General features: G+C 56.4%; 3 protein-coding genes across 3 annotated transcripts; all 3 read left to right on the plus strand.

The window, feature by feature from the left end:
• The first annotated feature begins 77 nt into the window (after positions 1-77).
• LOC119113491 (myosin-7-like) lies at positions 78-2,857 on the plus strand. The gene is made up of 2 exons (XM_037237797.1): positions 78-197; positions 2,626-2,857. The coding sequence occupies exons 1-2, from the start codon at positions 103-105 to the stop codon at positions 2,855-2,857; spliced, it is 327 nt and encodes a 108-aa protein (XP_037093692.1). The 5' UTR covers positions 78-102.
• A 383-nt stretch (positions 2,858-3,240) lies between these two features.
• On the plus strand, positions 3,241-19,381 carry LOC119113363 (myosin heavy chain, muscle-like; the record flags this gene model as incomplete). Its single annotated transcript, XM_037237677.1, is given in 19 exon segments — positions 3,241-3,341; positions 3,781-3,907; positions 7,882-8,091; positions 10,676-10,915; positions 11,460-11,733; positions 12,047-12,115; positions 12,118-12,188; positions 12,672-12,765; positions 12,768-12,796; positions 13,225-13,328; positions 14,078-14,156; positions 15,220-15,363; positions 15,861-15,884; positions 15,886-16,029; positions 16,751-16,857; positions 17,416-17,647; positions 17,956-18,108; positions 18,528-18,757; positions 19,164-19,381. Coding segments are annotated over 19 exon segments (2,611 nt in total), but the record flags the coding sequence as incomplete, so codon positions are not given.
• A 38-nt stretch (positions 19,382-19,419) lies between these two features.
• LOC119113492 (myosin heavy chain, muscle) lies at positions 19,420-20,993 on the plus strand. The gene is made up of 3 exons (XM_037237798.1): positions 19,420-19,506; positions 20,073-20,260; positions 20,849-20,993. Exons 1-3 carry the CDS (start codon positions 19,420-19,422, stop codon positions 20,991-20,993), a joined length of 420 nt encoding a protein of 139 aa, XP_037093693.1.
• Positions 20,994-22,505: the final 1,512 nt, after the last annotated feature.

Genomic DNA, 22,505 nt, shown 5'->3' on the forward strand with positions numbered 1-22,505 from the left:
TCCACAACTCAAGGACAGTTCGAAATAGCTGTTGACTGTGCTGAACCGCATGGGCGCTGACCTCGACTGCCGCTGTCAGGCGTCATCGACTCCCACCTGGTGATGCACCAGCTGACCTGCAACGGCGTACTGGAAGGCATCCGTATCTGTCGCAAGGGCTTCCCCAACCGCATGGTGTACCACGACTTCCGTCACCGGTAAGTGGCGAGGTGTTCTCGGCTGCGTGCTCGACTGCGTTCTCATGCGCGTTCTCATCCGACGTCGCGCTGACCGGCCTGGGGAGGAGAGAAGAATGTCGTCACGGGACCCATGTGGCAGCGGGGTCAACACTGAGGACTGCGGGGACATTACGCCTCCCGTTTTACCGAAGTGAAATTTTGAACCGCTCTCTTTGCTGGTTCATAGAATTAGGAAACTGATTAATCAAAAATCAAAATCAGTTAAGTTTTGCGCATTCTGGAAAAATGCGCAAAAAATTAATGCTGTTACGCTGGCAGTTCATCAATTTCGTCATCAAATTCATTTTCGGCGATGACGAAGAATAATTTATTTTGACATAAACATGGCAACAGGGGCCCCATGGCGTCAGCGTTTGCTGTGCGACGTAGAAACGGATTGTGTTGGCCTGTGGAGGCATCTTCGTCATTATCCAGTTGTGTCTTCAAATATTTACGATAGGCGCGGGTCGTATATCACTGTCTCTGATTCAGGCGGCGAACATCGTTCACTTCCACTGGCGCGAACCCAATCAGCAGTTTACATCGTGGCTTATTCAAGGTTGTGAGTCACGTGCGGGTTGGACTGGGGGTTGTCTTGGCACTCACCTGCTCCGACCTCAGGCAATGCACTGACCTCTGTCGCCCACTGCTGTCCGCTCAGCGGCGGAGGTGCCTGATGCCGCCGGTCGGACAAGGCGGCATCCCCGACTTCCCCGTGGTTTCGCTGTCTGTCGTTGTGCTCGGACTGTCTGCCGCGAGGCGGACATGGTGTATGCGGCCGAACGCCCCCCCCCCCCCCGCTCTACGGCCGAACGCCCCCCGCATTACGGCCGGAACGTCTCTCATTCTGCGGCGTAGCGTCTCCCATTCCTCGACGAACGTCTCTCGTTCTGCGGCCGTACATCTCCCGGTCTGCGGCCGTAGCGCCTCCCGGTCTGCGGCCGAACGCCCCCCGCTCTACGGCCGAACGTCTCCCGCTCTACGGCCGAACGTCTCCCGCTCTACGGCCGAACGCCTCTCGTTCTGCGGCCGTAGCGTCTCCCGTTCCTCGACCGAACGTCTCTCGTTCGCGGCCGTACATCTCCCGGTCTGCGGCCATAGCGTCTCCCGTTCTGCAACCGTAGCGTCTCCCAGTCTGTGGCCGTATTGTCTGCAAGTCTGCGGCCGTAGCGTCTCTCGGTTTGCGGCCGTGGCGTCTCCTTGCTGTGTGCAAATGCGACCGCGGTCATCCACTTGATCCCTGGACCTCGGAAGCGGACGGTGCGGGGATAACTCGGCTAGGGCACTGTAGATACGCGATCCTGGCTGCGCAACTGATACACGACACGTGATAACTCACCCGGGGCGCTGTAGATACGTGATTCTGGCACCGAAGGAGATGAAGGCGTGCAAGGAGGGTCGGGACGCCTGCGACAAGTGCATGACCATAATCCAGAGATGGACCCGACAAGTTCCGGCTGGGCCTGACGAAGGTGACCGGACTGGGTTGTCCCTCCCACCACCACCGCACGGCGGAGCTTGCGCAGGCGTTCCCACGCCTCCTCGCCGTATTGGTGTACCCTGCAACCCAACCCTCCACCAACGCTCGGTTGTCTCTCTGTCTTGTTTGCATTCGGAACGACCTGCAAGCTCTCAGGATGGTTGCAGCCGACAGGGAAGCTGACCAGACTGAAGGTGACGCCTCAGTCCGCCCCCCCCCCCCCCCCCCCCCCTCTGCTCCCCGACTCCGGATGGGTGGCATGCCCTCCATCAGGGGGCAGCGTGACTCGATGCCAGGGGCGGCGCAGCCTTCCCTGAGGCTCCCGAGCGGACCTGCTGGTCGCCCTCCCCTCCCCCCCCCCTCGCGTATCCCCGCATCTGACGAAGCAGATCGTCGCGCTGGCCAAGTGCACCGCTGTACCCGATGTCTGTGAGCCTCCCGCGAGTGAGGACGAGAGCCTGGAATGTCCCCACTTCGGCGAAGGAGGGTGTCAGGCACAGCTGATCTCTTTATCGCTGTATGCCTGCTCCCCCCCCCCCTTCCACCTGTGCACAGAGTGATCCGTTTGCAGATGCCAATCTCGTAGAAGGCACATGCGTGTTATGCCCAGTATCGCACACTCTCTTTGCCCCTTTGCCCCCCCCCCCCCCCCCCCCCTCTCCCCCCCCCCCCCCCCCGCCCCCCCCCCCCCCCCCCCCCCCCCCCTATAAACTCAGGAACGTGTTCGGCGTGACCCGCCCGCAGGAGGAGACGGAGAAAATGCGACCGGTATGCTCTCTTCTCCCCCCCCGCCCCCCCCAGACACCCACCTGCCCCCCCCCCACCGTGTGCGGCCACAGCGTGATGCTCTGACCCGTGCAACCTCAGCTGACCCGCCGGTCGGTTCGTGTGAGCTGACCCCGTCTGACCCCTCCGCCCCTCCCAAAGCTATGTGATCCTGGCACCCAAGGAGATGAAGGAGAAGAAGGAGGACCGTGACGCCTGTGACGTCTGCCTCAAGAAAATTGACCTTGACTCCGATAAGTTCCGTCTGGGGCTTACTAAGGTAGCGTGGCCGCTGGTCCCCATCTTGATGGATCTTAATCGCAGACCAGGTTTTCGTCCTGCGGCTGCCGGCAGCGGCGGAAGTTTTCAGCGTATTTGTATTTTTTGCAGATAGTACCCAGAATATATACATATATATATATATATATATATATATATATATATATATATATATATATATATATATATGATTATGTCTTGCTGTTTTCCTGTTTGTTTTTGCGCCTTCGTTGCGAATGAGCTTCAAAAGGATCACCAAAAAAGGAATTATATGTCGTAACGTAAATTACTGAATACAAGCTGTTTTGTGAGCTTAACTCACACGGAATGAACTAATGCGTTTTTTGACCTAACATCCAGTGACCTGGCTACTGTGAGTCGATGTCTGGTGACCTGACGTGAGGTGACCTGGACCCCACGTGCCCTGCCCATCGACCCGACCCCTGGCGGTGTGACCTCAGGTCTTCTTCGCGCGCCGGCGTGCTGGGAGACATGGAGGAGCTGCGAGATGACAAGCTCAACAAGATCTTCTCCTGGATGCAGGCGACCATCCGCGGCTACTTCGCCCAGCGCGAGTACAAGAAGCTGCAGGATCAGCGGTACGTCTCGGGCCGGGGCGGGGTCGCTGAGGGCCGCCGGCTCCGGGTATAAGGCAGGGAGGAGGTGGTAGGGGGGGGGGGGGAGCTGCTGTCACGGACCGGGCCCCGGGTCTTGCTGCCTGGATTGCGACGTTACTGGGCTTGGTTTTGAATTGGTCAGGACCAGGGACTAGGACGGGACGGTCCGAGACGGTCCGACTAGCAGAACAGTTGAGTCAACTTGTCTTTGGAGGGATTTTCTCGAACTGTGTGTGATTTGGACCCCTCTTCCTCTTTTCAAAGACCATGTTGATCATGTCAACTGTTACCTTCTCCCCTCTCTGCCTCATGCAACTCCGATGCAATCCGGAGGTGTAACATACAACGTCATGTGCTTGCCGGAGTTTTCCGAGAATTGTGCGTACCGTACGTCGCCTCGAGCTTCCGTCTTCATCCGCAGCGCGTCGCTGCTGATCGTGCAGCGCGCCGTCCGCAAGTACATGAAGATGCAGGGCTGGGCCTGGTTCCGCCTCTGGATCAAGGTCCGCCCCATGCTCTACGAGACCCGCATCGAGGATGAGCTCAAGGGGGTCACGGGAGCTGTCCCGCGCTACGGACCGGCGACCGACGCGAGAGCCCGCCGCTACGGCTGCGGTCGGAGGCGGCGCGCCTCACTCGAGGGGTGGGGATGAGCGGCGGCGGCACTGGACTCACGCCAAGTTGAGCCGATGTCTCCGCGGCGGGGGCCGGGGCGTCTATCTCTTGGCGGCTGTCTGTCCGACGTCGCGGCCGGGCCATGTTTCCGTCGACGCCGTGGTCGCCTCCGCCAGTCTTCCGTCGCGTACTGCACCGCGTCCCTGATCAACGGGCTGGTGCCCGTCCAAATGACTGCTTAGGACAACAGACGGTGCCAATTTCACCTCGCCGGAGCTAGTCGCACCCGGAAGGGCAGGCACAAACAAACAAAGGCAAGGCGAGGCGACGATGGATGCATCACCGGGTCCTCGATGCAGCACCAGGGGGCGCGGAGGCGTGACTTTCTGGCCGAGCCGGGGCCATAAAGCCGCACATCAGACCAACAAACACGCGCACCAAAGCCCCGCTCACTCGTACATCATCAGGCGCCGTCACACTCTCCGCCATCGCGCAGCGCCCACTTGATCCGCCGGCCGGCCTTTGAAGGCAGACGAGTAACCCAAGCCGGCCGCGGCTCTCGAAGCCATGACTCATCTGGCAGTGGCGGCAGAGCACGTCAACCGCGCGGCTCACCAGAAGCCAGCCTGCCTCCCGGCCGACGGCAGCCGCTGTTTTCTTTGCACGTGCTCTCGCATGCCACGTGCCGGGGTCTGTTTTCACTGACGCCCGTCGGTGGCGACGACCCCCTCCGGCTCGACCGGGGGGAGGAGGCTGCCGGCGGCGCCCACCCGCGGTCGCCGCTGTGGCCCTGCACGCTCGAGCCCCTGAGGCCGCTGCGGGAAGGGGGGGGGGGGCGTCCATGCACACAATGACCGACCGATGGACGGTGAAGTGGTCGGCACTGGACCGACGGTGGCCCTCTCGCGCCGCCCCAGTCTGAGTCACGGCCGCGGTGGGCGAGCTATTTTGGCCCCGGGCGCCGCCGACCGGCCGGTACAACGCGGAACCGAACACAGCCGTCTAGGTGGCGCTGATGGCGGCTGGGGCATGCCTCGGTGACGCTGAGGAATGGCACACGATGCGTGCTGTGCCGCTCCCAGGCGGTGCAGCCGGGCCAATGCGTGACGTCACTTGAAGTCACTGGGTGGTTAGATGCTGCCATGTTGAAAGACACCGCTGTTGGGCGTGTAAACTTTACTTGGCTCTCTACGCAAGTTTATGATGATGATGACCGCACTGAATGATGCACCTGGTTAGAAGCACAGCGACGGGCTAGAGAGAAGCACGCTGCTTGCGACGGAGAACAAACTTGTTTATTGCTCTGGGGAAAATACGGTTTCCGGCGGATTTGATATTTATTAAAACATTGCACTCTGTTATAACATCCAACTTCAATGTGAGAGACATCTTCGACATAAAGCTGGTTAGATAACCATTTGCCCTGAAACGTTCCATCTCTTCAGTCGATTAATCCTGCCACCGAGTACCAGCTTTAAAAAGCTTCGTTCCAAAAACATTTTGTTCTGTTTCAGTCTTTGCACTGATTCCCATCGATTCACGCGGAAATTCTCCACCGTGTCCAGAATCGCACACGCATGGAAATATGGCATTATTCTATGAGTCTTCTGGCTATACGCCACACGCCCTAAGTATGCCTGCCCAAAAGATGCCGAGTTCAACCAAATCTAGTCCCGCTCTTTGCCAGATGACCACAATTTTGAATCTAACTCTTAAACGATTGGAGTGAGCTCATCCACTAAGCACTACAAGGGGCGACGATCTTGGCAATGACGGACATCCTTTTAGAGAACACCGCAGCTGGAGCTTCAGGAGTCTCATCAGGAGGCCCAAACATATATGAAAAAGATACTAAATGCCAATAGATAAATGTGTACCAAATAAATGCTCCGAACAAGAGGTATTGTTTTGCCCCGATGTGATAATGCCCTTAACAGGAGGACAAGGTTGTGGTCTTGTTTAGCATTTATAGCTGTTCGTTTGAAACGGCTTCAAAAATTAACGGGGTCCAAACAACTCCGGGACTGGGGCTGGGGCAAGGCATCGCGCGAAGCCAAACGGACCCCACCTACGGCCATCACGGTCAAGCGCACGCCACCTCCCCTCACGAGCACGCCCGTCCCCACCCTCCAAAAATGGGGCCCCGCCCCAGGCTGACTCAGCCCCCGGCGGCGACGGAGCGGCGGCGGCGGGGCGGGCGCGGCGGCCCCAGGCCGTGCGGCACACTCGTTCCCGCTCTGCCGGTCGAACGGTCCGGAGCGCAGCGCCCCGAGCTCCTGTGTCGGTCCCCCTCCCCTCCCCGCCCAGCCATGCTGCCGATATCAAGGAGTTTGAGGCGGGCGTCCCGCGAGGCCGTCGCCCGGTACGACGAGTGGTTCAGCCAGATCGATGGCCGCAGAAAGGTACGGGAAGCGGCGGCGAGGCGGCCGTGCGTCTGTGGTTTCTCCGGAGTGTGGCTGTTCGGATTTGCCGTGGGTTGTCGTGGGTTCCGCGGGGTTGTCGTGGAGTGTCGCGTGCTCCCGAGTTCAGGCGGAGTGTCCGAGTGAGCAGCGCGAGTTGGGTGAGCTGATGGTGGTGCGTCGTGCCGCCAGTCCCTCCCACGACTCCCGCTGTCGTGGCATGGAACATGGATGTATGCAATGGTGGTGGCTTGAATCAAGGACGGAACGGACTTTGGCGGATAATCCACATCGCCTACTTGAATTCTGCTTTTTAAAATTCCAAACTTGCCAATTTTTAAATATCGAAGCTGATTTTCGTGTAAATCCATGACTTAGCGAGAGGTTTATTTTTGCCATTGTGCCATCATTCCATAAAAACCTTCAATTTGCGAACAATTTGAGAGGTATAGTCCGTATTGCACCACAATGTGCCGTCCATACGTTCCGTACAACGCTACCTGTTTGTTTAGATACTATCATCAACTCATCAGTTTTCTAGTTTGGTCCTCATCTCAGACGACTACTTCAATTTGGGTAGCATTCCGTCAACATTAAGCAGTATGCAGTTCATGCGGACATTTTCGGTCGGCTAATATGGTGATCTGAACTGGTTCATTTCTTCTGCTCGAAGGGTTTCATTATTTGCCACCGATCCCTCCGTTTGACTACTGGGACCAGAAAACAAATTCCCTACATCATATCAGTGGTTACGCAATGGTAACATAATGTGGTTGTGCTTTGAAAAGCAGCGTTGTTTCATCTGTTCACCACGCCGTCCAATGCTATGGCGGTAAACGTTTTGAGTGCGGTGCAGTTGCAATGGCAAGACCATTTTTGAAGCCACCTCATACAGTGCGCTGCAGTGGTGCAAAGGCCTTTCCGGCAGTTCGGTAAACAAATTATGCGGGTTGTTCCAATGGGTCAGTTTGGTTTGCGAACAATTGTGGATTAATGTCGTTACGTCTTTTTTGCTGTTTGGTGTAGAAGTTTTGTCTTCGCCAGTACTTGTAGCTTGTGGGAAGATTCTAAAAATGAGCATACCTTAAAAAAGTTTCTTTTGAAAGCCCTTTACGGGTGTTGTGAATCTTTTCAAGACCACAAAACTGCGTTTGGCTTGCCTGTCGATAAGATAAGTGCAATGACCTATCTCCTGGCTGAAATGACCTATCTCCTGACCTATCTCCTGGCGATTGCATGCACTAGTCCCGTCTGTCTCGTGAGGTCAAACGCACTCACGCTGCACCTAAGTTGGCGAAACCGTCATCCGCACGAAGAACACCTTCCCAGCGGAACAGCCCAAACGGAATGCCAACACCAGACATGAATCGCAACGGCTGTCCTCATGTGGATAAATTATCCCTCGCATCACGTTTGGAACGTGTCGTTCAAACATCCCTTGTCAACATCGCCCCGACAGCTGCCAGCGTTCTCCACGAACCCGTCACCCAACTCACCCCCGTCCGCAGAGACTGGAGGAGGAGGCGGCGGCGGCCACCGCCAAGCTGGACGTGGAGCTGAAGCAGCGGAAGGACGCCGAGGAGAAGAACATCAAGCTGCTGCAGGAGAAGAATGAGCTGGTGTCTCGTCTTGAGTCGGAGCGCGGCTCCATGGGCGATGAGATCGCCAAGCAGCAGAAGCTGCAGGCGCAGAAGGCCGACCTCGAGGCCCAGCTCAATGTAAGTACAGGCGTCGTTTGATGGCGGTGAGCTCGTAGCGATTTTCTGGTGCTTTGGCAGGCCGTATGCCGGTCGCCCGCTGTGTTCAGCTGTCGACGGCATACCGGCGACCTTCTGGTGACCTGCTGATGACATGGTGGTGAGCGAGTGGTGACGTGTAAAAGGTCTATCGGGCACCCACCACGGGTGTGGTTTATAAACATGCATTATGGGGAGTGTTGGGGCTGAGCAGAGAAAAATAGCTAAACGTACGCTCAAAATGTAGAAAATACGTCGCTCTTGTCGGATTGGCCCCTCTCTCTTTTCAAAGTTAAGGGCTAGAGCCCCACTTCCCAATTGAATAGTAAACTACATCCTCACGATCTAGAGTAAGCCTAGACATGAGTGCTGTCCACCGATAGTTTTAGTGACCTCTTGATGACATTAATGGCACAATGGACACTGAAGTGACCTGATGTTGACGTTCTAGTGAATCGACGGTGATTGGACCACATCACTGGTCAATATGCTGATGACTTCTAAGTGATGCTCGGAGCGCGTGATCTATCATTATTCAAGACGCTTGTGCTGCGCAAATAAGACACGTATCGGGCTGGATGACCACCTGTGCGGTGCCCAATCAAATGATGTGCCACGGGCGTGGTATCCGCGGACTGCAACGGTCTTGCAATTGCAAAACCGACGTAAGTCTACGCCGACTCTTCGGCCACAATTTTTGATGGAATAAGAGCATCTTTATGCCTGGCTGATTACCGTCGAGCAGTTTAATATCACAGCTGTTAAATGATGTGATTGAGAGGCTGAGAATGTCAACCGAACAGCCTGGTTCCCTCAACGTCATTGCAGTCACAACACCTGTCAGCGGATCTCGCGCTTGCGTGAACCGTCAACAGATGTCACCACTGTCACCCGGCGGCTACCGCCCCATAAGCCCTGGTCGGGAACCCTGCTCCTCGTGCAGTTCCTGCCGACCAGGACGCGTCGCCAGCGGCTGCCGAGCCGTCGGGGGGCGACTGCGGGCTCGTTTATCTCAGCGCCCGTCTGTATTTGAAGTCGCGCATCCGGCGATAACAAGCAGCCGCCGGCGGACTGCCGCGGCTGTCAGCCGGCCGCCGCGGAGCAGAATCGCCCGCGGCGTTTCCCCCGATCGCCAGTGGTCCGAGGCGAGCGCGGCCGCCGAACAGTCGGCTTCGATCATTCGGCCGCGGGTAAAATAGTGCCGGCGGGGTGGCTGAATCACGGCGAGGTTGCGAGCCGGTATTTTCGGACGCCGTTCCGTGTACGGAGGCCAGTGCTCCAGTTTCGCCAGCGGGAGCGGTAGCGGCACCCTCCGAGCCGCCCGCCGGCGGCTCGGAGGTGCCGCGACTTGGGGCGTGGCGGCACGTCGGGGGTTTGCCGGCACGCTTCAAGAATGGATGCCTCGTGTCTGACAGCAAGCAACTCCTTGGCCTGAAATGTGGCAGGCAAAGGCCCGCTGAGTGAAATGCAGCCGGTCTCGCAAAGGTGGCAGTAAAGGCCTGCGGAAAATGGTTCGCACCAGGAGGCACTTGGTTAGTCGCAGCGCTGGGAATGGCTCACGAAAGACGGGGGTCTTGAAGTTGCCCCCTTCCCATGTCATGCTGACGGCTAGCGTTCAAAAGATGTCGGAAGCCCATGATGAGGCTGTCACATCGAATCACGGGGTTTTATGCAGTCCCGCGGGCTTGTCAGCGGGCTCAGTGGTCGGCAACTGGTGAACAAAAAGGCGAAACTCACAGTTACCTTTTGACGGTGCTGTTAAACAACAACGAAATATTTATTGGCGTCACATTTTTTTTCGATAAGAGCATTATGAAGGCTGCCAAGAACACGACAAATTGCTCTTGCGTTAGCGAAATGACGTGACCAACGATCAAGGACTTCATGGCCGCGCAACTGCCGGGCGAGAGCCACAAATGATTGATGCGCTTTTAACCGAAATACTTATTCAAATGAAAACGAAGAAATTAAAAAGAAATGTGAATCAGCACGCATGCTAATAGCAATAGTTTTACATAAACTCAGATGTGATCACAGTGACCTCGTCGTCTCTAAAGTGAGGACTTTTGGCTCCAGTGTAATATATATATAGATATAATATATATATATAGAGATATGAACAACCTCGTTATTAAATGATCGCTCCGGTTCTCTAGTCCTTGATACTAACACCCAAACTTTATGACCAATGTGAAATTTGCTGACATTATTACACTTCAAACATGAGCGAAATCCTCATCGACCTCGGACTTTACCTGACCACTGACTATGCGACCACTGATCCCCAGGACGTTTAGAAATTGAGGACAGACACATGACTCTCCCTAGCCTGTGCTCACCTTCGACTCAGCTCCCCCTTGTCCGTTGTTACCTCTCAGCAGGCCTGAACTCACCTCACCCACCTTTGATGGGCCTCTGGCCTCAGCCCCTCTCATCAGTCCTGATCTTTTATCTAACCGCACTCCTCGCCTGGCAGGTCCACACCTGTGGCCTGTGCTGACCTTTGACCTGATCTCGCTTCTCACCTAGCCGGACACTTCTGACCTCTGCTGACCTCTGACCCCAGGACGCGCAGGAGCGGCTGGCCGTCGAGGAACAGGCCCGCCAGCAGCTGGCGCAGGAAAAGAGGAAGGTGGACGGCGAGATGGGTAGCATGAAGAAGGACCTCGATGACATGCAGAACAGCGCCAAGAAGCTCGAGAGCGAGAAGACCTCCAAAGACCACCAGATCCGCACGCTCAACGACGAGATCGCCCAGCAGGATGACGTCATCAACAAGCTGAACCGCGAGAAGAAGCGCCTGCAGGTGCGTGATGAGGATGATGTTCAGGGCCAGCGACACGGGCTGGCTATTGGGATGTGGATGGGCGGGGGTTTTGGTACACGACATAAAGCTTATTAAAAGCCTAGGTATAGTCTCAGTAACGGCACATGTGAATGCTGCATTTCTAGATGATCTTATTGCGTCCCACAGTTCTCAGGATTCTGCTCTCAATCGCTGTCAAGCCTCCGCTGTTGTGTGTTTAGCGGTGGCGAATACCTGGAAGCAAGGTTGGACGATGGTGTTCGGCAGTCGTACAGCGGTTTAAGCTGGCAAATTGGCCCGCTTTTTGCGATGGTCACACTATTCGCATGACAATATTTACTTATTTTGGGATTTGGTTTTGCCCACATTTCCATGGATTAGAATACGTTGTTAGACACATCGGCCTTCTGCTTTTTATTCGGCACACGTGACCAGAATGGCGAAGCCAGGAAGGCTTCATGGTGTTGGAAGTGTCTATGACAGTGACGTGATTGCCCGGCTAACTCCACATCTCTGACGTCACGCTCGTGCGCCTCTTCCGCAGGAGAACCAGCAGAAGACGGCCGAGGACTTCGGCACGCAGGAGGACAAGGTGAGCCACCTGACTAAGGTCAAGGCCAAGCTGGAGCAGACGCTGGACGAGCTGGAGGACTCGCTGGAGCGCGAAAAGAAGACGCGCGCCGAGATGGACAAATCCAAGAGGAAGGTGGAGGGTGACCTCAAGCTGACCCAGGAGGCCGTGGCCGACCTGGAGAAGAACAAGCGCGAGCTCGAGCAGACCATCCAGCGCAAGGACCGCGAGATCGGCCAGCTCTCCTGTGAGTGCCGCCCACGTGCGAACCTCCTGCGATGCTGGTGACGATCATTGTGATTTCAGGCCGGTTTGGATGTTTGGCCATATGGCGCCCAAGGAAATCCGCCAGCGAAGGGTGTAGATCATGTTGTGCTCTGACAGGTTGCAACTAACTGCGCTCTGACAGAACTATTACCCCCCCCCCCCCCAACCGACCTGGGAGAAAGTTCATGTGTTCAGTAATCTTCACGAGCCGATCGTTCCCGGTCCACCACTGAGCTCCGACCTCAGCTCATGTAGCATGACCTGCCGTGACATCCCCGCCCCGCACGCTTCAGCCAAACTGGAGGAGGAGCAGGCGCTGGTCACGCGTCTGCAGCGCGTCATCAAGGAGCTGCAGGGCCGCATCGAGAGCTGGAGGAGGAGCTGGAGGCAGAGCGCCAGGCGCGCGCCAAGGCCGAGAAGCAGCGCGCCGATCTGGTCAGTCTGACCGCTGCTTATATTATATTTGATATACACCACACACACATATATTATATATATTATAATATATATATATATATATATATGTCTTATGTCAAGAAAATATATATTATATATATATACCCTGGTTTTTCTCGAAAGATATACTACTGTCTAATATTACTACGGGCTATTACTACTGTCTTATCTATGTGAATAATGCTCCTCGCGAATGCACTGAACAACTTACGTAATGTTCAGCGGCGTTAGTTATTTATATGCGCGGCGTCCTTGCTTGCAGACGCCCGTTTAGTGACGCCTGTAACCGCTATGTCGGTGGACTGCAGCTAGGGGGGTTTTTCTAAAATCGGTTGGTAGCTGAGCTGATAAAGTTGTCCCAACCTATTACGATCCAATCGTAGTTGTTGCGATCTCGCTCCACGCTGACATCGCACGCGTTACCAGCCTATTGTGGTGTTGATGACGTTGATGACACTTCAGGCGCGTGAGCTTGAGGAGCTGAGCGAGCGCCTGGACGAGGCAGGTGGCGCCACCGCCGCCCAGATCGAGCTCAACAAGAAGCGCGAGACCGAGATTGCAAGCTGCGCCGCGACATTGAGGAGCAGGTACTGACATCTTCCGGGTGAAATGGAAACTATTGTTTCGGTTTCCATGGTGGTCGCTTGCGCTCACTGGGACCTGTCCGTCAAGCTCAGTTTAAAGTTGAAGCATACTAATGCGGCAAGCATCACTGAATCAGAGGGGGGGGGGGGGCATCTGTCTCAGCAGTGACAGCTTTTAAAATGTACTGTAAATGATTGCATGTATAATGCAAGTTTTGAACTTGTCGCATCCTGAGAAAGTGCCTACCACTTTATGCACATGCCTACCACTTTTTCATGGTTTTCCAGGTAATACTAATGCTCTTGTCTTAAAAATTCTAAATGCAGGTATATTCCTGTTGAAAAACATCTTTCAACCTGTCATGAACGCATTCGGTGAAGAATGACGCCACTCGCGCGTTGCGACGTCACCATCGTGCCTGTGTCCGCAGAACATCCAGCAGGAGACGACCCTGGCTGGCCTGCGCCGCAAGCACAACGACGCCATCACCGAGATGGCCGAGCAGATCGACCAGCTGAGCAAGGCCAAGGCGAAGTGAGTGCCCCGCGCGGGTCCGGCACCTCGGTCGACTCTAGCCTCGGCGGAGGAGGCCGCTTCTGGGGGAGGCGGGCGCGAATGCTCCTAAAATATTGAGGCGGGTAGTGTACGGTAGTGTAGTTAGGCTGCTGTCAGGCAGCCAGAAGTGGATTCAGCTACGACTAGGTCTGATGTGGTAGGTAGTAGTCTACCCGTCGAGTGAGCATATCCCGCCCGTCGTACCTTCACTCGAGCCTCTGAGCCAGTGTAGTACATAGGTTTGATGGTTCAGAGGGCTTCCTCGGCGTAGATGAGACGGAGAGCAGTCCGCTCTTCGCATTTCCATGCACGCCTGGACGATGCCCGGCGCAGTGCAGAGACCGCACCTGGTAGATGTTTGGATTGCGTGTCGGGTGTAGTTGGGCGGTGCGTGTCTGCCTCCTCACTGCGCGCGCCGCCGTCCAGGATTGAGAAGGAGCGCCAGGGCTACACGGCCGAGGCGCACGACGTGCGCATGGCCATTGAGCACATCAACAACGAGAAGGTAGCCGCCTTGTCCGTTCACCCCCCCCCCCCTGCCCACAGAACCGCCGAGCGGAGAGACCCTCGCGTGGAGTGCCCCCCCCCCCCGCCCTGACCCCCTGTGGATGTGGTGACGTCACCCTGTGAGCGGCTCGTGCCCGGCCGCGACCCTGGCGGTGCCCCGGTCGCGACCTTTCGCCCTCCCCGGTCGACGTCCCCCTGCATGAGTGTGACCCCCGTTGCAGGACCGAGCGCGAGGGCGACGCCCTCAGTAGCGAGGCTCAGGAACTCAGGCTCGCGCTCGATCAGACCAACGCCGAGAAGGTAGATGGCGCTGCCTCCGCGCTGTCAGCTGGCCGTCGCGCCACAGCTGACCGTGCGCTCCAACTAACGCCTCGTCCAGGCCGTTTTCAGATCTCCCGCCGCCTTTTTGTGCTGGTGATTTTTGTTTTCCATGTTTTGGGAGGTGTATTTTCAGCATTTTCCTTTGCGCCTTTCTTTTAGCGTAGAAAGGCACACGCACGAGCTTCGCGGCGAGGCTGAGAGTTACCGAGAAGATTTGATCGGATAAGACAGCTTACGGTAAACTTCAGCTCTTTTGAGCGCCGAAACACCTGCAACACAAAGCGAGCCTGCATGCACGCTTGCACCTGGAATGCGTTTGACTATGCTGCTGTGTGCAAAAATGTAATTTGTTTTCAGGATTTCGGAAGGCGTTTTCGCTCTTTTCCAGCTGATGAACACCACTTTGTTTTAACGTAACTTAACCATGCACTTTTGTGTCTTTTTTTCTAGCGTACTTGTGGATGCGCTTTATTACCTATCTTTAAACGCTGATCCGGGTAACTGACTGTACAGCAATGCGGAAAAAAAGCTTCTCACCATTTATGTGTTAACAACATCACGCAATTGATGAACTACGTCACTAACGTTTGAAGCATGTTTCCTCACAGGCTACCTGCCAACGCTGCTCGATCTTTTTTACAATCTTCTTGTGCGGTAACAGTGTTTGTACGCGATCTAACGGCATACGCTGGTTTGGTGTCAGAAAATATGCATCGTCGCGCTCATCAAATACGCTCTGATGGTATTGTTTATGGGCAATTGCCACACATTAACCTTGGACGAGGAGCACACACACGTGCCAAGCTAGAAATAACGCGGGGACTCGGCACAGATCAACACAACTAAACACGAACAGTGCGCAATCCGCTGCAGCAACAACTCCCGACCAAAGCGCCCACGTCGATGCACGGACAAGGTCGTGCAGTATCGCTCCACATGGCGCGGACCCGCCCGCTGACTAGTGTTTGCAGGGCACGGCCGCCCGGCGCCGGCCGACCACTCGTGCCGCTGCGCACGCATGACCCGTCCGTGTGCACGCCAGGCGACGGAGGAGAAGCAGACTAAGGGCCTGCAGGACCAGCTGACCAACCTCAACGGCAAGCTGGAGGAGGCCAACCGCACGCTGGGCGACTTCGACACGGCCAAGAAGAAGCTGTCGGTTGAAAACGCCGACCTCCTGCACCAGGTCGGCCGGGGGCATGGGCTCGGGGGGGGGGGGGGGGTCACCGACAGTCGTCTGGATGTGGGTCGCGCTGTGATGTTGGCGTGTGTGGAGGGGGGGGGGGGAGGGGTCATGGATATGTGGCCGTCGCGGCGAGAATGATGTCTATTGCAAGGGGTGGAAGTAATCGCGGAGTTTTCCTGGAAAAAAGCAAGCGCATGCTTAAGTGCTTTGTAAGGTGCGAGCAGCAACTCTTTATGTGTGCTGGTGACGTAGTCTGTGGTAGGGAGCTCGGACCACGGAGACCGATATGTGTGAGACAAACTTTGCTGAGAAGCATGCCGTGACCCCGAGTCGCGGCCGGTCAGGCCGTTTCTGCGTTCTGTTGGCTGGCCTTATAGCGCCTCGCGCCACCCGCCGCGCTGATTCTGCGCCACCTTTGCTGACTGATTACCTCCTGACCTCCTGCCCCCTGACGCCCACACGGACACCACCGCTGACGTCCCCGCTAACGCCGGCAGCTGGAGGAGGCCGAGTCGCAGGTTGTCCCAGCTGCAGAAGCTGAAGGTGACGCTGCAGTCGCAGCTGGACGACTGCAACCGGCTGTGCGACGAGGAGGCGCGCGAGCGGGTCACCATCCTGGGCAAATACCGCAACCTCGAGCATGACATCGACTCCATGCGGGAGCAGGTGGGTGCGGTCATCCTGATCGGCCAGTCCTGCTCGACAACGCCCCGGTCTGGTTTGGTTACTTGTCGACGATTGGGGGGAGGGGGAGGGGAGGGCAATGTCATGAACTTTTCACCCTTGGTGAGAGCTGAGACTGGAGAAGCTTTCCTGCGGCGGCATTTGAACCCTTGATGCTTTGATAGGGAAAGGAACCTCTTTTAGCACTCGGCCGTTGGCAGAGTGGTGGGGCTGGTGAGGGTAACGGAGGCGGCGGTGGACAGGGATGCGCCGGTCAACTGCCAAGGCGTGGTGATGGGGGATTCGGGTCAGGAGATCGGGCTGTCTGGAGAGGATGATACTGGAAAGCTCGTGAAGAACGGCCAAATTCACAAATTAGTGATTATTAGCTACAGGGGACTGGAACAGTGTGACCCTGTAACATCAAATCAATGAGGGTATTTTGGGCGGGAGTTGTAAAGGACAAACAAGTAAAACGGGCTACGAAATGTGCGTTCTGTGCGTTATCGGTGGTATGCGAACTGAAACCGTTCATAACAAACAGATTTATTACCTGCGTCATTGGCGAGAAAGCATGAAACCAGTTCCCGATTAGGACCTTAAATTCGCACTTGTAGATCTGATTGGATCTCAGGTGACCGACTAGACATCCAATTGGTCCTCATATGCCCACTGGACTTGATTGGACTGCGGTCGATGGTCACGCGTTTTCATTGGCCCACAGGTGGACGAGGAGGCTGAGCTCAAGTCGGACCTGGCTCGCCAGGTGGCTAAGGCTCAGGCTGAGGCTCAGCTGTGGCGCAACAAATACGAACAGGAGGGCATCGCCAGGTGAGAGATCGCATCTGGCAGCGAGCTGGAACAGAGGTCACATCTGGTAGTGTAGCAGTGTCTGCTGTGATCTGCCGACTGCACTGCCAGACGCCTCTGGTAGCGCAGCGGTGTCTACCATGATCAGCCGACGGAGTTTCCTGAACTGCCCTCGTTTTGTAAATGCCGTGTGGCGGCTTCCCAGTGCACCACGTGGTGTAAGTCGGTGTGAGCCTGCTGCAGGTTACGAGCTCTCCTGTCCCTGCGTGATGCCGTCGGCCAAAGTAAATATCCTCCATCAGCGGCCTTTCCATGCGTTATATGTGGTGGACCAAAATCTATATGCCCTGAATTTCGTTACTTAATTCCTGTCCATGCAATAGCGTCTTATCCCAGTGAAGCAAGGGGCCAACAACAACGCATCAGTCTTGACCCATCAAAGGATGCCGACCAGATGCCCTCCTGACCCGGTGACACGAGCCAAAACCCCGTGAAACTAAGCTTGCTTAATGTTTAAACTAAGCTTAAACATGATGGGTGCCCCGCGGCACCCATCATGACCCCGTGACCTCGTCGCAGGGCTGAGGAGCTGGAGGAGCAGCGCCGCAAGCTGGCCGTTCGCCTGCAGGAGGCCACCGAGCAGCTGGAGGTGCTCAACCAGAAGAACATGAGCCTGGAGAAGATCAAGACCCGGCTGACGGGTGAGATCGACGAGATGCACGTGGAGGTGGAGCGCGCGCAGCAGCTGGCTGCCCAGATGGAGAAGAAGGCGAAGGGCTTCGACAAGATCATCGCCGAGTGGAAGATGAAGGTACGTTGGGAGTGTGGATGGTTATGGACCGTGTGTTGGTTACGTTATGGAGAATCGTCTCTTATGTTCGCGATTTTGTCTGTTTACTGTGGAGAAAAAAATTGTTTTGTAAACACATTTCGGCAGGTTGGAAGAGTCAGCAGGACAGAAGAGCGATTGGAAACTACGGCTGAGGCGAAACGTATCTCATCTCACTGTTTCTTTTTCTATATTTACACGTCTGATGAAAAAACGCATTCCCTTCACCTGGCCATATCTGTCATCTAGCGACCGACCTTCAACACTGAACACTGCCCGTCCCCCGGCAGGTGGACGACGTCGCTGCGGAGCTGGACGCCTCGCAGCGGGACTGCCGCAACTACAGCACCGAGCTCTTCCGCGTGCGGTCGGCGTACGATGAGGGCGTCGAGCAGCTGGATGCCGTGCGCCGCGAGAACAAGAGCCTGGCCGACGAGGTCAAGGTGAGGTCAAGGCCATGCCGGAGCCACGTGATCGGTCTCCGATTTGAATCCCGCTGTCCTTGAACGGACGCCCAGTTGGTACGGTAGTCTGACACCGCTAGGATTGCGTGTAATTGGCGTCAGGACCTGCCTGTAGCGTAAAACTCTTCCGCCAGAAACGTGGTCCTCAAAATCCCAAATGACTCGCTGAAGTTTATGTTGTTTAGCGGGTGTGCATTCTTTAGTGACGATGCCTATTCGCCTATGATGAGCTGACATGCTATCTTGATTGCCGGTTGCGCAGCTACCGTCATAGGATGATGACGCTGCGCACCTATAGATATGACGCGCAGTGTTCTTATCATCTACAACGCTTTTCGCTGTCATCTACTTTGAGAACGTGTCTGTACATCACAAGACATATGTGCTGTGCCCTCCAGGACCTGATGGACCAGATCACCGAGGGCGGCCGCAACCTGGCCGAGGTGGAGAAGCTGCGCAAGCGGGTGGAGCAGGAGAAGGAGGAGCTGCAGTCGGCGCTGGAGGAGGCCGAGAGCGCGCTGGAGCAGGAGGAGAACAAGGTGCTGCGCGGCCAGCTGGAGCTGAGCCAGGCGCGACAGGAGATCGAGAGGCGCATCCAGGAGAAGGAGGAGGAGTTCGAGAACACCAGGTCAGTGGGGTCATTGACTGCGTGAGAGCGTGGGCGGACAAGGTGGTGGGATTTGTGGCTTGGTGTGTGGAGACGTGGCTGTGGGACTGAATGGCACAGAGCGTTTTAGCATGACTTTCATTCGGGCGTTTTCTTCTTCAAAGACAGGTTTCCACACGTCTGATAACGTTTAAGAACCTCAACGCCTAGGCTTCACCACCGCAAAGAAATATCGTTCCATAGAAAGGTCAAGTATCCGGGTTTCATCCTGAGATGACTACCTTTCATGCATTCGCATACCAACATAGTTCTTCGGAAGCGTCAGCAATCTTTGACGTGAACGAGGCGAGAACAGCTAACTGACCTGTTCTGGTACGCTCACATTCGTTGTTTCCCTGACGCCGCCGTCTTCTCTGACGCCATCCAGGAAGAGCCACCAACGCCAGATGGAGTCCATGCAGGCCTCGCTGGAGGCCGAGGCCAAGGGCCGCGCCGAGGCGATGCGGATGAAGAAGAAGCTGGAGACGGACATCAACGAGCTGGAGGTGTCGGTGGAGCGGGCCAACATCGAGACCATGGAGAGCCAGAAGACCATCAAGCGGGTGCAGATGGAGCTGAAGGACGTGCAAGTGCAGCTGGAGGAGGAGGAGCGCGCGCGTGCCGAGGTGCGCGAGGCGCTGGGCATGTCGGAGCGGCGCGCCAACGCCCTGCACGGCGAGCTGGAGGAGAGCCGGACCCTGCTGGAACAGGCCGACCGCGGCCGCCGACAGGTCAGTCTGACGACGTCACCACAGGGCTGAGGTCAGAGAGGGCAGAGGCAAGGGAAGGAAGAGGACGGGGGAAACAGGGGTTACTGGGGCAGATATTTTCAGAGATCAGGGAGGACAGAGGTTACTGGGGCAGATGTCAGGGAAGGCAGAGGTCAGGGATGACGGAGGTCAACGAGGGCGGAGGTCATGGAGGGGGTCAGGAGAATAGGCCGACCGCGTCCGCCGACAATTTAGTCGGCCGACGTCGCAGAGGAGGCTGATGGTAGCAGACGGCGGTCGGATGGATGCAGGGAAGTGGGGTGGCTGGTTGACTCGGTTAATGTGATAACGGTTGTGTGATGTCACAAAGTTATTTGAAATAGCGACATCTGCCGTTTTTGATTGTCAGGTGGCTTCGAGCAATAAGTGCCCTTTCGCCACTTACACAATCGTTTCCTCTAGCTTCAAAACTCCCATCAGAAACACGGCCTTTATTCGAAAGGAGTCGGACTGCTGCATATCTTCCATGCGAACGCCCAAGCAGACCTGCCGCGTCTGACCTCCCCCCCCCACCTGTGACTTCACAGGCCGAGGCCGAGCTGGGCGACGTGCAGCAGCAGCTGACGGAGGTGTCCAGCAACTACAACAGCGTGTCTGCGCTGCGGCGTAAGCTGGAAGAGGAGGTGGGCTCCCTGCATGTCGACCTGGACGAGATGCTGAACGAGGCACGCACCTCCGAGGAGAAGGCCAAGAAGGCCATGATCGACGCCGCCAGGTGAGGCGGGCTCGGAGAGGGGAAGGGGAGGGGCGACGAGGGGGGGGGGGGGGAGGGCGACAGGAAAGAGGAGATGAAAGTAGACGGAATTGAAGGTGGCGAGAGGAGATGGCCAGCGGAAACATATACAGAGAGAGATAGCAAGGCGGAGCTGGGGTTAAATGGGAAAGAGAGAGATCTGGGAAGAGATAGGATGGGAGGAGAAGAAATAGATGAAGCCAGGCGCCAGGACTTTAAAGCCAAGATCGGAAGGCCAACGTCGGCATGGAGGAACATACAGGCTACGCTTGTTGAGTGCAATGAGGAGGCCTGATGTTGTGATAAAGATATAGGAGGTCTGTGTGTACGCGATAACGTATTGATCTAGATGAGAAACCCCGGCTATCGGTGGACACGTCAGACGCCGTCAAACTTCCCTGTGGAGCTCAGAGTCGCCCCGTCCCCTTTGGAGCTCAGAGCCGCCCCGTCCCCTGTGGAGCTCAGAGCCGCCCCGTCCCCTGCAGAGTTCAGAGCCGCCCCGTCCCCTGTGGAGCTCAGAGCCGCCCCGTTCCATCCCCAGACTGGGCGGACGAGCTGCGTGCTGAGCAGGAGAACGCCCAGCAGCAGGAGCAGGCCCCGCAAGTCCATGGAGCTCACCGTCAAGGACCTGCAGATCCGGCTGGATGAGGCCGAGGCCAACGCTATCAAGGTCAGCTCAAGGACACAACGGATTATGCTGAACAGCTGCCGGTAGTGGTAGACAAAGAGGAACTCCAAAGGCAACTTCTCGAGGGGAAATTGGTGACTCCGTCACCAAGTTAGGCTCGGGGATCTCGATATGTCTAGACCTGACCTGCTAGGAGCCGACACTTTGCGTTACACTTGCGTTATGCTTCAGCGGACAATGAATGCAAGCTGTGCTCATAGCCTGGCTATAAGAACTACGATGTTAAGTAAAATGAGGGCCACATATGTTATCGGTAACATCTGCGGATGACTGATCACGGAAAATTAGCGGAGCACGACAATTCTTTCAGCGGCCCGGCAAGGGATCTCACCACGTTCGATTGCATCCTTCTGTATCTGGGCCACCGGCCTGCTGCCCTCGCTCGCACCCGGCCGGCGCCTCCGGCCTGTGCCCCCTGGCGGAGCTCCGCTGACCGTGCTAGCCGCCGGGCCTTTAGCGGCGATCCGACGGCCGTGCTCTGCCGTCCACAGAACGGCCGCAAGATCATCGCCAAGCTGGAGGAGCGGCTGCGCGCGCTGGAGTCGGAGCTGGACCACGAGCAGCGCCGCCACAGCGAGGCCTCCAAGAACCTGCGCAAGGCCGACCGGCGCATCAAGGAGCTGCTCTTCCAGGTCAGCCCCCCCCGCAGAACGTGGGATCTGTGGTGTTTAGCTTCACCTCCCGATCAGGCAAACCAATGTCACGGGCGGTCACGGTTTGAATCGTATTTCTACCAGTTGAGAGATATGGATCGCTCGCAGCCGTTGGGGTAGGAAAAGACAGCCGATGATTGCTGCCTTGCAGTACTGAGGACTTTTACATTGGTGTAGTAGGTCATGTGATATCAATGGAAATGCTTTTGCGACCGACCCCACACATTCGCCGAGAAGCTCCTACGCGTCTACACGTATCCGTTTCGCGCCTGTGTCCGACGCTTACCCCCCCCCCCCCCTCCCGGCCCCCTTTTCCGCCTGTCGACTCCGTGCTGATCTCAAATGTCTGGCCGCAGGCGGACGAGGACAGAAGAACCACCAGCGCATGCAGGACCTGGTCGACTCGCTGCAGCAGAAGATCAAGACTTACAAGCGGCAGATCGACGAGGCGGAGGAGATTGCCGCCCTCAACCTCGCCAAGTACCGCAAGTGCCAGCAGGTGCGTGCCGCCGATGTTGCCACCGTGTCGCGCCAGCGATGGGCGGCGGATAGTGCGCGGGAAGGATGTCTTGGTTTTCCTGCGGGGCGCAGCCTCTTTTATTTCGTGAGGGTGGAAAGCCAAAACAATTTCGAGAATCATCCATTGGCTTTTGCTCTTTCGGCTCGTTAGTGGATTTTCGCATTCGAGCCTTTCTTGCAGGCTGAGGGGAAGAACGCATTCGGGCGATTCACGATCCGGCCCAAAGAAGATAAAGAGCTTCACGCATGCGCTTCACAGACCGGAAATTATGCCTAGGGGTAGTCAAATAACGCACGGGGTGTGCGCACCTTGCGCGTGATTTTCGGAAGCTTTTAACTGGGGCCGATTTACTCCTATATGCTAATG

Source organism: Pollicipes pollicipes, unplaced genomic scaffold (genome assembly GCF_011947565.3).
Source record: "Pollicipes pollicipes isolate AB1234 unplaced genomic scaffold, Ppol_2.1 Scaffold_7262;HRSCAF=8765_pilon_pilon_pilon, whole genome shotgun sequence".
Classification (NCBI taxonomy): domain Eukaryota; kingdom Metazoa; phylum Arthropoda; class Thecostraca; order Pollicipedomorpha; family Pollicipedidae; genus Pollicipes; species Pollicipes pollicipes.

Bases quoted from the DNA above. Each gene is read 5' to 3' on its own strand.
- LOC119113491 (XM_037237797.1), top strand. From the start codon at position 103: ATGCACCAGCTGACCTGCAACGGCGTACTGGAAGGCATCCGTATCTGT. The intron at 198-2,625 runs GTAAGTGGCGAG...CCCCTCCCAAAG, and splicing joins TACCACGACTTCCGTCACCG to CTATGTGATCCTGGCACCCA.
- LOC119113492 (XM_037237798.1), top strand. From the start codon at position 19,420: ATGTCGGAGCGGCGCGCCAACGCCCTGCACGGCGAGCTGGAGGAGAGC. The intron at 19,507-20,072 runs GTCAGTCTGACG...GTGACTTCACAG, and splicing joins CCGACCGCGGCCGCCGACAG to GCCGAGGCCGAGCTGGGCGA. The intron at 20,261-20,848 runs GTGAGGCGGGCT...CGTGCTGAGCAG, and splicing joins GCCATGATCGACGCCGCCAG to GAGAACGCCCAGCAGCAGGA.